Below are 15,585 nucleotides of genomic sequence, written 5' to 3'. Positions count from 1 at the left end.
ACTCTGCTCCCGCGCAAAATATACCTTGCATGATTTAAATAAGACAAAATTACATCGATAATTTTTTCGTTAATTTTAGTCATTAAATATTTTATTATTTAATTTTTATAATTTAAAAAAATTTATTAATTAACTCCTTAAATTTGTAAAAAATTTATTAATTAGTCTTTCTGTATTGAGGATATTTTAGTTTTTTTTTATAATATTTAAAGATTAAAATTAATGAAAAAATTAATTAGTAAACTTTTAAAATATTAAAAATATTTTAATGTATTTTTTAAAATAAAAATACTAACTAATTAGTTTTTATAAGATAAAGATTAAACATAAAATTTTTCTTTAAATTATAAAAAACAGTAAACAAAAGAAAAAGTTACTATTTAGTCCCAACTAATTGATTTCTGTGTTTTTTAAAATAAATTAAAACATTACTTATATTTTAAAATTTTGATTAATTAATTCCTATCGTTGCTTTTTCTACCTAATGCCATTAGTTTTAATATAAAAGAAGGAGAGAGAAAAATTTTTTATTATAAAAATGATATTCTTATAATGTTTAAAAGCCCTAAACTTTAATAAAATTCTTAATTTGTTCACTTCTTCTCCTCTTGTTATTTGATATGACAGTCAAGAGAAAATAACATTTTTCATCTCATATGTTGAGTTTTGGAAAAGAGCATGAATTTCTTCTTTTTTTCTTAAATTTTCTTTAGTTTCTCTCATTTAGAGTGAAAATATCATATGGTTCTAGTGGGAATAGAGGTGAGTGGATGATAGATTGAAAATATAAGTTGTAAGTGCAGAAAAAGGGCCGACATGTACATTTGTATCAACTTACTACCTTTCCAAAAATTTACAACCTCAATCATAATAATTTCATGAACATTTGTATCAACCAAACATGTACATCCTCAATAATTGCATCCAACAACCCAAAACGAAAACTATCAAACTCCAAGTCAGCTTCTATAACCCCTGAACATGAAACATTCTATGTAGCTAGAAATTGAGCAATAAAATGTCAATAACCCCTGCACATGAAACATTCTATGGAGCTAGAAATTAAGCAATAGAATGTTAGTTGTATATATCTCCTGCACATCAAGTAAGATCTGTAACCTTAAAGCATCAATAAAAATTATCAACAAAATGATATTTTCACTAGCCAAAAAAAAAAATTTCATCGAATAATAGATTAAGACTATTCCTGCAAAATACTTCATATCTCCTAACTGGCATTGAAGTTAATATTCATGGTAGACTATAACTATTGAATCGAGGGTTTAGACTCATATTGCTCTATTTTAGTAGAATCATTTTGTCTTCTTACATTAACTCTTGATTATAATCACAGACAAATAAATGAATTAATGTAAAAAAATATCAAATCAATAATTAATTATTGTACTAAAAATATGATTCATAATTTCTCACTCCTACTGTAGCATACTAACATGTCTATTTATTGTACCCAATTGTTTCCACCTTGGACAAAAGGACAATCACAATCCTCCTCCTTTTAGATGTAGCCTCTTCTCTTTTTCTTGTGTTTCTTGGCCTACTTGACTATCTTCTCGATGGAGGTGAAAATTCATTATCCGACTCTATCATCTTTTCAGAAATAAGATATATGATACCTTCATATATTTGTCTATATGTACTAATATGATATATAATATATATGCAATAGTCAATGTTCTCTCCTTTTTAGTAACCAATTGCTTTGGTTTCATGTTTACTTGCAAGGATCCTTTTACACTCCAAATTCTTTATTTCTTACTAGAATCAATTTCACTCATCTACTTTACTTTATTATCCTATTCAAAGCAATTTTCATATTTGGTGTGATAGTTCCCTCCCAAGTACTTACCCTCTCAAAACCCTCTTGTGAAATCTCAACTAGAGCTTCACTCCTTAAGAATATGTTTAAGATTCATAAAGATATAACTGAGCATCAAATTCCTATTCCTATTAACTTTGAGGCAAACCCAATAAAATAGAAGAAGCGTTGCCTTACAGCTTAATGAGAAGAGAAGAGTACACAAGAGATTAAGAAGTTGATCGATGAATCTTTTTTCCTTTAAAGGCAAGACAAAAATTATTTCCTACACTTTTTTTCTTAAATCCAGATTTTCTATTAACTCTAAAATCAAAATTTATAAGATTTTTCTATAAAAAAATATGACTTTGAGAATGTTAAATTTTTAACATTAATTGTTTTTAAAAATTAATCATATTGTCAATTAGAAATTTTCTTTTACAATACAATTATGATCAGAGTAAATTTCAGAAGAAATAATTTAATAAGTGGATTGATTTGTAACTGAATTATATTCTATGAAAAAGAGTTACTACTGACGTAGAAGCTCACGTTATGATAATATATTATAAGAATATATTCAATCAGTCTATCAAATAATTGAAAAAGGAGGCTCGTGTTTCTTCAACTTTTAAACACATGGAACGTATGAGCTCATTCTCAGTATTTAACTTAAAAAATTCAGATACATAAAAAGAAGAAAAAATAAAATAAAATCTGAGCTGACAAAAAATCAGGGATCCCTCTAACTCTCATTCCTACCCATTCTTTCTGTATAAACACTATTACTTCCCACTGAATTTTGAGTGTCCCTTATTGTTTGAAAGGGAGAATATTTCTCCCCCAATCAAATCATATATGCTCTCATTTTTTCAAACAATGCAGGGCTCCACTTTACTTCTCCAACAACATACAAACAAAAGAAACTAAGGGAATGGAACAGAAGGATACAAAAACTCACACTCGGGGGAAAAAGCTTAACTTCCCCCATTCTATAAAACCTACAAGATAAAACTTTTACTGTCAAGATTGCACAGCTAGCCTCTGAAGATGCTCGAAGAAGACTTGAAGGCTCACATCATCTGTGAATATCACATCCGATCCAGCAGCCATCTCATGGGCATTGTTGTATGTAGCTGATGGATTCAACTTTGCCAACAAGAATCTTGCCTACTCAAGCATGACATAAAATCAAAGTGAGTTTCAGATTACAAAATTGATTTCCAACGCACTGGTACCACAATCCAGAAAATTTTACCATTTCAATCTCCCAAGTGCCAATTCACCCATGTGTCGTCTCACACAAGAACAAATTTTCGGCCTAATTTCTATTTCTTTTAAAATGAATTCTTTTAGGCTAAAATAATTGAATTTTCACTTATTGTGTCTTTAAATTTCTAGATTCCAAGTATGGGAATTAAGTTAGTTAAAATAACAACAAGCAAGGAGGATTCACCATGCGGGCAGAGGGAGCCCTTGAAATCCTTCATATAATTAAGTGATTTCTAATTTTCACTCCACTGAATTTATTATTTTTTCCCCCAGAATTTATTTAATATTTTAAGTCGCTTAATTGTTGCACTTAAACTAAATACAACTCACCAACTTAATTTTAGTTAGAATGTTATTAAAAATTATAAAATAAATAAAACTAGTGATTACTACTAAATTAAATTAATTTACTTATTGTAGTATATATTTTCCAAGTTCAATTTCATTCATTAGAAAGGATTTCATTTTTTAAATTAAAAAATAAAAGAAGACTTCCCACGCACATCATGTACTATTTTTCCCCCTCAATTATCTTTCCAAATAAAGAATTAAACATTAAATTACTCTTGTGACAAAATTCAAACAATTAATTACAAGATAATAAACAGCTTACATGCAAAATAAAAAATTGAAAATTTAACACTAAAATGATACATGAAAGAATCTTAAGAAGCTCTATTACTTCTATTCTTCATATTTTTCATATCTATTTTGTTTGATATATGTGTATATTGTCTCTACTTATGTATATGCCTATGTGTACACAACACATTGACCAAGTTTTCTGGATCCATCCAACTACAGTTTAACTTGCAAAGCAAAAAAAAAACATTGAGAACAAGTGGACTGCTGCAGAAACTTACCTGAGATCCATGCTGATCACAGACCACCAATCTAGGAATTGGGAAACGATCCCTAATGATCATTTGGGCATCATCTTGAGGAGCTTGCAATAGCTGCGCAAATGCCTGTCGGGAAACAAATTAATGCAATTAGCAAGCTGTTAAGAGGGGGAAAAAAAAATATTCCCCTCCAGTCAGGACCAAAAATAACTAAAACAAGATCCGAGTAATTTCACGGAAAAATCTGGTAAAAGCACACAATCATAAAATAACTTTCTAGATGCTCATTGATGGAACTACTCCCCAAAATATGATGACGGACACCTAAAAATCAAAATAATAATAAGATACATATTTTGCCAACAAGAGGGGTTTATTGAAGTCCAACATCACCACAATCTGATGTGTATTTCTTTTGGTTGCAAGGAATGCTGCCAAAGTCATGTACACGAGGAAAGGACCAAAGGTCACTGCTTGGCATCGCCAAAGTTCACATATGCAGATCCAGGTCATTCGAGGAAATTATCAGAAAATAAAATATAATTATCGATACAATTATACAATAAAATCCCATAGAAGAGTTCATCAACCATAGCAAAACTTAAACAGCTGATGATCGTCTATGTTTAGAAATTAGTCCATGGCCATTATGCCAAATGGAAGTAATTTTAACTAGAACCATTCTAGATGGGTAGAGTTTAGAGAATACAAAACACTTACTTTACATCCAAATAACTTACATCCAACCAAAACAAACAAATGACAAAGATTTTCAAGTAGTTTAGGTTCCCATTAAAAATAAAGTGCAAGGCATTCTCTGAAAGAACCATAAATTGCATGCAGCCTTCTTCCTACTTTTTTGGCATAAGCATTGTTTTCCCAAAAAAAACTACTGTCACACCAAGGCTGATCTCAGATTATCAATAAACATAGATATGCAATAAATCAAAATATTAAGCTATATTAAAAACTCATTTATTTTGTTTCTACTACTGGGTTGAGAAGCTGAAAGAGGATCTCCATTTTCAAGTAACCGTAAAATCCTCAAAGGAAGACACTTAGAAGATGTTTCATGTAATACTTACTGCTCAACAAAATTCTTTACCTTTCTCTCAAATTTGCATTATTGATCTATCCTTTTGAAGGTCAATAGCCAAATAAAACCCAAAGTTTTCAACTTTTAATAGATCTACCCTATATTTACTTTAATAAATCCACCCTACACTTTGGCAATTAATTTATCTCTATTCTAATGTTACTAATGATCGTTAAACTTAACAGCTGTTAATGGTAGGGTAGATTTGTTATAAAACAAAAAGTTCAAGGTATAATTGTGAAAAGCAACCTTTTCTTTTTTAGCTATTTTTCTTAAAATTGTAAACTTGTTATAATATTTTTTTACTTTCTTTATGTTCAATAATTTTGCAAGAAAAATAGCTTTATTATTATGTTGTTGTTTTTTTATCTAAATAAAAGTAAAGAAAATAATAAATGAAAAACATTCTCCACATTCTTCCATTTATTTTTTTTAAATAAAATGGAAAGCTTAATTTTGAAATTTAAAATTATTATATTTCATTAAAAATAAATAAATTGGAAACATTAATAATAAATAAAGATTATATTTTTTGTAAGTAAAAATTTGCATTTGAATTAAAATAACTAGTTATTTTATTTTTTAGGCAAAAATAGCTTGAGAAACAAAAGGATATACATTTAAATTTCTATTTTATTTAAAAAAAAAAAGAAGAAAAAAGGAGAAATGCGGATAATTTTTTCTTTTTTATTTTCTTTGCTTTTGCTTGGATAAGAAAATAAAAGACATAATAATAATAATAAAGTTATTTTTCTTTACAATTTTTAAAAGAATAGCAAAAAAATCAGAGTTACAATTTTTACAATTATACTATGTACTTTTGTTTTTTTAGTAGATCTACCCTACCATTAATAGGGTTATTAACGACGATTAAGTTTAATGACCATTGGTAAAAGTAGGAGAGAAATAAAATTAATCGCCAAGGTATGGCTAGATTTGTTAAAAGTGAAAAAAAAAAGGGGGTTTTTGGCAATTAATCCTTCTTTTAACCATCTCAATTATATAGACAACATTTCAATTTGGTCTCAGTCATAGCCAAATTTAGAAGGGCACATGCCATAACTCCTAATGAATAAAATTTTTGCATAAGAATATTTAATGCTTGGGGGGGGGGGGGGGGTGGAAGATGAAGCATAACAAAGTAATTCACTTTTTTGTTTATTATTACTTTTATTTTCCAATTTTCAAAATAATATAAATAATATTTAATATTATAAACAAGTACAGACCTGGTGCTCTGGTTGATTCTGATAGCCCATGTTACGCCATTGTGCTATTGTCATCCCATGGAATATGACCAAGCTAAAATATGAATCGAGCAAGAGAATTCGGTCAGCTGCAATGGAAGCCACATCCAACAATGCAGGTTGAGGCAGCGAGTTAAATGAATATGATATTAATGATGGTTGAATCATGACAGCAGCATTGGTGATGTTTTCCCTATTTAGCAACATGCGGAAATAAGCAGTCTCATCTGGACTGTTGTTAAAGACCTGCCATGCCCAAACAAACAAATAAATCAAACTAAGCACACACATGTAGCTGGTTCAATCAAGCATGAAACAGATTAAGGGAAATAAGTGAGATGAAAGACTAGAACAGCATCTACCTGTACAAACTGTGACCGTCGGAGATTAAACATAAACTGAGGGAACAAGGAAAAACAAGGGTTCAATGTGAACGATGATGGATCATCTTTCCGATAGTCACCAAATTTAGAACAGAGCCGAATGAGGTTCCGGTCCAACCACCGAGTGGCATCAAATCCTTCCTGTCAGACAAGCTCCAATAAAATTTTTTTAAGTAACTGATGCTAAAATATTCAAGAGCATATAAGAAAACCAATTGAATCACAGGTTGCATGGCACAGGAATCAATGAGAACAGAAATGTTATGCTTTCTTATGAAGAATGGCAGAGTCAACACCAAGCAAACTGGACACAAAGCTAAAATCTATAGATAACAACAGATTAAACCAATACAATCTAAATATTAGTATTGCAAAAAAGATGCAGTATATTAATTTCCCCGTCCTCTATACACAAACTGTGACTGTCGGAGATTAAACATAAACTGGGGGAACAAGGAAAAACAAGGGTTCAATGTGAAAGAAGATGGATCATCTTTCCAATAGTAATCAAATTTGGAACAGAGCCGAATGAGGTTCCGGTCCAACCACCCAGTGGCATAAAATCCTTCCTGTCAGACAAGCTCCAATATATAAATTTCCTTTTTTTTCCCGCAGGTGATGGGAGAAAGAGGGGGGGGGGGGAGACGGAGAGAGAGAGAGATTGTATGAGTAAAAAGTAACTGATGCAATATTCAATAGTATAAAAAAACCAATTGAATCACAGGAGGCATGGCACAGGAATCAATGAGAACAGAAATGTTATGCTTTCATACGAAGAATGCCAGAGTCAACACCACGCAAACTGGACATAAAGCTACAATCTATAGATAACAGCAGTTTAAACCATTACAATCTAATTATTAGTGTTGGAAAAAGGTTGCAGTATATTAATTTCCTTGTCCTCTGTACACAAACTTTCACCAGGTTGTCACCAAAAGCCTTGAACACATAAAATAGAACAGTATGGTCACCAGTTTCGAGCAAGAGCTAAGACCAAGAGATAGAACAAAATGGTCAAGTGCATTATCTTTCAGAAAACAGTACATAAGTGGCCAAAAATTAGACATCTATAAGTACCTCTGTCTCCATTTTCAGAGATGTTATTCTTGCCATTACCACGGCAGCAGTCTCTTGGTCAAAACCTTGTACTAATTCCTGCAAAAGATTGTCACCCCAACTCAGAATTTAACTCCTTGCTGTAGTTCTACAAACCCTTTTTATATAAACCATACCATTTTTATATAAACCATACCAATGATGCAAGAGTGATAACCCAAATAGTAAATCACACGTAGCAGAGAAGCAAATATAACTTATGACAGATAAGATATCATAATCTGAAGATTCAGGCATTTGACCATCATGAATTATTAAAGTAGGATCCTAAGCATCCCAAAAGGCCACAATGTTGAAGGATTATCAGAGGAAGTGAACATCAATATAACATGGATACCTATCTATCCACAACTGATGTCCCAACATAACACAAACCAAAAGATGAAAATATATTTCTTTTTCTCCTGCTAAACGCATCTTAGAACACATTGACAAATAGAATAACTCAATAACATGATTAACTTCTCCCATGTCAAACAAACTTGAGGATTTCATTGACAAATAGAATAATACAACTCATTCAGAGCAACTGTAATTTCTGTCTGCAACTCTGCATATAATACATGCTTGTATTTCAGGAGATGGTACTCATTCAAAATTTTGCATAGATTAGTGTATTCTTCCGCAAAGAGTATCAAAAAATGGTAAAACACAAGGAAATAGAATACCTTGCCTCATATGACATGTGATCTAAAAATAATGCAACAAAAAAGAAAGTTATGCCACATAACCATGGCTTAGTCCAAGGCAAAATTTCCTTCAAAAAAGCCATATGCAGAAAGGCTCTGCTACAGAAGTTCTAGTTCTCTTAGATAGCATATTAAGTTGTGGAACATTCTAGTCAGCCTTTATCTACAGTCAGTAGGCTAATCAATTACCAAAGTACCATCTGAGAGGTGCCTTAAACACCACTCCACAAATAAGCACAGGAAAACACTTGGCCACACAAACAACCACTAGAAAACATGCTTAAGTTCCAAGCACAGGAACAAAAACCTGATCTTTTCCTCTCTTAAGCCAAACGATTATATCATCACAACCAAACAGACACCATAAACATTTTTCAGATACAACATAAAAACTGCCAGCACTAACCCCCCCCCCCCCAAAAAAAAAAAAAAAAAAAAAATGCAGCATTACTTCTAAACAACTCCACAATGCTGACATAAGGCCCTCACCTCAAAAACCAGAATCAGATTTTGCCAACCAATAGAATTAAGGCCCCTCATACCTGTACAAGTCCTGCTGGCTTAAGTGTCTCTTGAAACACATGAACAGCACAATGCATGCATGTCCAATAAAAGTTGTGCCTTTTTACATCTCATATTGAGCAGTTACAGATATGTCAATCTATCTAAAGCTCTCCCAAGGAGCTAGCAGCATATGGTTCTTAGACAACAAACCATTTCAACAAGACTTACTAACCAACATATATTATTTTGTTCCATCAGATGAGCTATGTAATTTGTAGCAGTTCAACCCTTCCCATGACCAGCCCACATCCCATTCGATGGGATTCGAGCATGAGATATTCATAATTTATCAATCCTTCAAAAAATATATATTCCACATTGCAGCAACTACATATCTGACTTGGGGGGAAAGAAATGCATATAAATATCCGACTTGAGGGGAAAGATATGCATATGAATATCCAAGCTATTCATAATTCTTGATTATTAATAATACTTTGTATCCTCCATAGATAATCAAAACAAGTCCATCCACATTGTACCGGAAAATGATAATAATACGTAACCAACCTCTGAGCTAACAGCACTATCTATCCATCTTCTAGTAACAGTTGTGACCCGAAGCAATGTATGACCTTCGGGATTCTGATAGCTGCAATAAAATATATATATATCTATCAGATTTTTATTACAATGTAAATATCATCAGATAAGAGTAAGGTTAGAAAAGAAAAAGGGAAATAGGGAAAAAAGAACTATGAACCAGCGTACCTTGTAAGGAACTGAATGTATAACTGTGGATTTACAGTTCCTGGAGAATTTGACCTTTCACTTGAAGAAAGATCAAATAAGACAGTCAAACAAGTACTCCTGTCAAGACCACACGTCTTCCAGGCAGTAGTATTTCCCTCCCCCAAAACTGTATCAGCAACATTAGGTCCTTTCTGCAAGACTTGTAATACTTAGCATCAACACGTGGTAACAACACAAAATTTTAATAGTCTGTATTCAACCTTTTCCATAGATGTGCAAGGTCCAATTATCCCCTGAACTTTAATGTCCTTGGAACAGTTAATCTCAAGCATTCCACTGCAAAGCAATAAGATAAGACAAATTATAAGGCTGCAAGCAATAAAACACATTGTACAAACTCCATGTGGCCCATGCAAGAGCATAGACACCACTTAAATGGCAACTCTGCACAAAAATAACAATTCATTTTCTAGGAAATTGAGTCTGCGTCTTGCTCTTAAGAATTAAACTAAAACAAAGTTTGCATCCATTTAATTAGACTGACACCAAATCACGATTTTATCAACTTCTACGTTTTAACTATGTACATGGGCTCAACTTTTAAGAGGCATAGATAACCTAACAAAAAGAGGAAGAATGTGCTTATATTAACCTTTTATCATGAAACATGAAAGCCTAGAGCTCAGACCTTTGCATGCAGTTCAAGTACACAGCCGCAATAAAGTAGAGAGGGAAATTTTGTTAAGAAAATTCCATCCTGCAATACTTAGATTATAACCAACTTTCACCATGTGCGCAGACACAAACATACGTACACATGCATACATCAAGACATGCATGAATATGCACACAAACAGTGATAAACAAGGGAAAGACAGGAGTAATAGAGCTTTCCATGCACAATTTATCACCGTATGAAGCATATCTTTCAAAAGAACTTTTGGGGAAAAATCATTCATGATAGCAAAAACTTAACCTATATAGGTGTAATGTTCCCACTGAAAAGGAAATAAAGTATAAAAAATAAATAAATAAAAGTTAACTTAATATAAAAATATCAAACAACTAGGATAAATGAAATTGAAATGACAATAAAGCAACTTAAAAAATAAATAGTGCAAGTATATAAGAGGGAGATGCTTTTCAATTTTCATTTTCCAAGAGAACTCCAATTTTCATCTTCCACAGAAAAAGAGAGAGAGAGAGGGAGAGAATGAAAAATGCATTCTCCTGTCAATGATAGAAATAATTGTCTAATTAAAAATTTAAAAAAAAAAATTCACATCTTCATAGTTAAAAAATAAATCATTATAAATAAATTTCAAAAACTATTTTAGTTTAAAATTTGTTAATATATATTATTATTTTATTTATAATAATATAATTATTTTTTTTACTGTTGTCAATAATTATTTTCCAAATTAATAATTCAATTCAAATAATAAGAAAGTTATAATTCAATTATTATTATTCAATTCTAATAATAATTGTTTTACATTTGAAGAACAGGGGAAAATAGTAATTTTATTATAAAGGTAAATAATAGAAAACAGCTTAAACCTATTTTCTGCATCTTAGTAAAATTTTGGAAAATTGGCACATGTGAACATGAAACTTTTTTTCTAGTTTCTTTTTGCAAGTAAATGGACTCTCAATGTTTCATAAGGAACTCACTTGAAACAAAGACCAAGAGATTGTTCTCCATCTTCAAATATGCGCTTGAAAGAGTCCTTGAATACAGAATGCCCAAAACTTTCAGATAGCACAACAAGACCACCAGTCCGTTCAACTGCAACTTTCATTTCAGCTACCCCAACCTAGAAAATTGCATCTCTTATAAGTCAAAACATGATTGATCATAACAGGAAATGGCATTTTACTTAAATGGGTTAGCCAATTATTGCCAGTCAAAACATCAGTATGTTCTAAAACAACTAAAATTATACCTATGATTAGTGCAACATATGCCCCAAGATTCGAGAAAAAGTAAGTCCAGGCCCAAATGATTAAGAATGTACGAGAAAATAGGCAAAAAATGAGAATTAGAGTGAATTACTCAAAGAGGTCAAATTATTTGTCATCATTTTTAGAATAGTTCATGTCAATTTGATTCCAAAAGCCTTGAAAGCTGAACCATTCTACTTCTGATGCAAGTTGCGCCCCTCCATCAACATCACCAAGTAAAATAAGCAACACAACAAAATCAACCATATATTTGTTTTGAGAGTTTAACTCGATAAACATACAGTCTTTAGAAACTAAGCACCCCCTCTGGAAACAGCTAATGTGAATAACTATAAATTTAATAAGAAAATTATAGGCATAAAAGTGAGAATACTGCACTTTCCATCCTATTATTACCCCACAGATGAAAAATAATCTCTTAAAAGTATATATTTTTCATTCCAAAAAATTCTAGCTAAATGACTACATACTAATAAGAAAAATGACTTGAAGATGTCGCAATAGAATTAAAGGCTGAGTGACAAACACCTGATCAAGTGCAGATGCAAAAAGGTCCAAAACATGACCCTGGCTAACAAGCTGCTTCGCAAGATTGTCATAGAATTTAACTGCTTTTCTAAAATATGGTGCTGCATCCTTGTCAAGATCCTTATGGGAACGCACTGGATCTGACAAATCTTTTGATACAATCTGCAAATTTTCAAAAGGATCAGCATCTTCGTAATTGAAAAAAAAAAACAAATATAGAAATAAAGACCACCAGAAAATCTCAGTTTCAAAGAACAAGTGCCATACATATCGGTTCGCTATTCTGACCACAATTTCCCCATCTCACAAGAAAAAAGCCCTTCCCTTTTTGGCAATTAGATGGCAACAGAGGAGTCAAACCCACAATATGGTGAATACTATAGTTTGTAAACATCTCCCCCCCCCCCCCAAAAAAAAAAAAAAAAGAAAGAAAATCTATCCATATATTCCATTTTTTGTCTATGAATAGATGCTTGCAGGGGATTACAAGTTCACAAAATCGAACCAAGGACAAAAAGGAAGGTCTCTAATGGGGGAGACCACAAGATTAAACATGGAGGGCCAAAATTTAAATAGTCATATAACTATTATAATTAATAAAAATTTATGTTACACTTCTATCAAACAATAATCAACATCATTTTTTTTTGGCAAATCATATATTTTATTAAATTGAAATAATAAGGAAAAACTTAATAAAGAAGGTCCATAAATCATAATCAACATTTATTGCAGCAATTTTTTGGCATCAGTTAGAAAATTTGTTACTAGAAAATTTAAAGGATTTCGGAGTTAAAATTTAAAATGTTAAAGAAAAACTAAATTTAAGTTTTAAGAGTTTTAATTATTTGAGAGATAGTATTAAAATTAATTAATGTTATAAAATAATAATTAATAGATTATAACAAAACGGTAACTAAAAATTTTGACTATAGGAACAAAACAAATAGAGATAAATTTTTATGCAACAAAAAGAAAAAGACTTTTAGGCTTCACTATTTAATTTATTTTCATATTTGATTAATACTAGTTTTAAAAATTAAATTTGATAAAATTATAATTCTTAAATTTGGAGAAAAATTTTAGAGATAAATTAATAAAATTAACACAAACATTAAGATTTTCAATAATTTAAATAAATATAAAAATTCATGAAACTTTATATTGAATTTTTTAAATAAGAATTAAGAAGAGGCAAAATTTTGAAAGAAGAACCCCAACATCAATCTGCCCTGCTCTAAGGTGCAATGAAACTTCATCCACTCTTTAAAATTTTATCTATAAAATGGATTTCTTACAAACTAGAAGAAAAATACAAAGGAACAAGTAACTCCAGAACTTTGCAATAAGGATTTTGGATTTCATACTATTATCTCAACTTGTACCTTTAAAAAGTTTTAGACTGATATAATATTGTTTTACCCTTCCTCATCAACACAAGTTTGCAGGAAGTCAAACATAGGTCCAGCCATAATAGTGTCTATTGGTATCTCAACTAAATTCCAGATGAATTTTATATCTCAATTGACAAACATACCCCATTAACAGCCATGAATCACCAAGGGACTGACAACAGGAGAGAGAACCACGGACCTTGCAATTGGGAAAAGTTCTTGAGACATGAATTTTGTTGACTCTAGTTTTCAGCAAAACGTATTCAAGTAAGAAGAAGTTTTGGGAAATAAAAGTATGGCTCAATGTTGTACCATAAAATCTAGTACATCATTTTTTTTAGTAAAACAAATACAGCTACAAACACACACCGAGAAGAATTATATATAACATAAATACATGATAACAACCAAATGGTAAACTAATTTATAATTATGTAATCTAGTGAAAGAAAACTTCAGAGAAAGGACCAAAGGGAAGATTTAGATCAAGTTAAATGTAAAAACAACTAAAACATAGGGAACCAGAAAGCATTACCGTGCCAGGCCCTTCTGTGCATGGACCACCAACCAAAGCTATAATCCTGGCGCCAGTTCCAGGCAAACAAGCTCCAAGTAATCCTGAAGCCACGCTTAAGGCCACTCCTGTGCACCTTGAAGCTCGATTCCCAGGAGCAACCGGCCATTGATCCGTTTGCAACTCATCCAAAAGCTATAGAAGAAAATTGGTAATAATTAAAAAAACCATTTCACTCGATCAACAAAAACATGACATTAGAATTTGAAATTTCAAAATTTGACTCAAACTGAACCAAGTACGCACAGAGTTGAGGGTATATTCGCACTCGGATGCGGGCAATAAGAAGCGGGTAACGCCAAGAATTGGAAACCCATTTTGCATTCCTTTCTGTGGGTATCCAGCAGGGGCTCTCCTGCCCGAAACGCCAAGTCCCAACTGCTCCATAATCTGATCTTTGGAAATCTCCTTGTTGCCTCTAAACACATAAACCTTCGACATATCTGAAAATCCCAATTCATGAACCTGCGTCTGCGTCCCAAACGAAACGAACCCAACAAGCGCGTTATCCGGCAACAACCCGATCGCGCGTTTGAGAGCCGATTTTACGAACCCAAACTCCTCCTCGATCATGCACGTATCGAGAACGAACAAGAAAACAGGTGAACCCGATGGTGCAGGAGCTGCGTTCCCGGGAATATTGGGATTAACATTAGGGTTAGAAAGCGTGTATTGCACAGTCGTGTATTGAGGGTAGAGCTCAGCAGGGAGATTGGTCTCGGAGATCATGGAGTAGTGAGGAGGAAAATGATTGCGCAGGAAACAAAAGGGGCAGATCCAGATCTTTGCAGTGAAGTCGACGCGGGAGAAGGAATTGAGGATGGCGGAGCAAGTCTTGCAGCGGAGAGGCGGGTAGGGAAGGGTAGGAATGTCGGGATGGTGGCGGATCGGAGAAATGGAGGCCGCAAGTGGGATCACGCACTTGCTGGCTTCAACTTTGGTGCGTGGCCAGACATTCCATGTCATTCGTACTCCGTCAATTCCTTCCGGATCCGTGTTGGCCATCTCCGACATAGCTGATTATTGGAAGAAAGGGGGGAAAGGGGTTTTCGTGTGTGGATTCCGGCGAAGAAGCAAATGAATATTTGATAAATTTGGGAAATTGGATAGTAGATGGAGGGAGTGGCGACCCCTGGAGAAAAGGGGAAGAAAGGGGTCACCGCAAAAAGAGAGAGAGAAAGGGATGAGGACGGGAGTAGACGTTGGGTATGTTGTGAAGAGTTTCAAAGGAACACAATGTCCGATATGGGCGTTAAAAGCTGGTGCTGAATTGCATGATAGTAAAGAATTTTGTGTATGCATGGAATTCTTATTTCCATATGAAAAATAATATAGTAATAAATAATGGATTATAATAGCTTTTCTATAATAGTATAGTACTTCTAAAAATATCAATAATAATA

General features: G+C 32.5%; 1 protein-coding gene across 1 annotated transcript; it reads right to left on the bottom strand.

The window, feature by feature from the left end:
- Positions 1 to 2,416: 2,416 nt before the first annotated feature.
- On the bottom strand, positions 2,417 to 15,481 carry LOC110615071 (protein transport protein SEC23). The gene is made up of 12 exons (XM_021756777.2): positions 14,429 to 15,481; positions 14,144 to 14,317; positions 12,215 to 12,376; positions 11,396 to 11,538; positions 9,982 to 10,057; positions 9,740 to 9,912; positions 9,539 to 9,620; positions 7,737 to 7,814; positions 6,639 to 6,800; positions 6,259 to 6,522; positions 3,955 to 4,059; positions 2,417 to 2,989 (listed from the first exon to the last, which is right to left on the bottom strand). Exons 1-12 carry the CDS (start codon positions 15,194 to 15,196, stop codon positions 2,843 to 2,845), a joined length of 2,334 nt encoding a protein of 777 aa, XP_021612469.1. The 5' UTR covers positions 15,197 to 15,481; the 3' UTR covers positions 2,417 to 2,842.
- Positions 15,482 to 15,585: the final 104 nt, after the last annotated feature.

The sequence above is a fragment of the Manihot esculenta genome, chromosome 5 (assembly GCF_001659605.2).
Source record: "Manihot esculenta cultivar AM560-2 chromosome 5, M.esculenta_v8, whole genome shotgun sequence".
Lineage (NCBI taxonomy): Eukaryota > Viridiplantae > Streptophyta > Magnoliopsida > Malpighiales > Euphorbiaceae > Manihot > Manihot esculenta.
This window is presented reverse-complemented; position numbering and strand designations above follow the sequence as displayed.

Bases quoted from the DNA above. Each gene is read 5' to 3' on its own strand.
- LOC110615071 (XM_021756777.2), bottom strand. From the start codon at position 15,196: ATGTCGGAGATGGCCAACACGGATCCGGAAGGAATTGACGGAGTACGA. The intron at 9,913-9,981 runs GTTGAATACAGA...CAAGTCTTGCAG, and splicing joins CTTGCACATCTATGGAAAAG to AAAGGACCTAATGTTGCTGA. The intron at 6,801-7,736 runs GTACTTATAGAT...CTTGTCTGACAG, and splicing joins CTCTGAAAATGGAGACAGAG to GAAGGATTTGATGCCACTCG.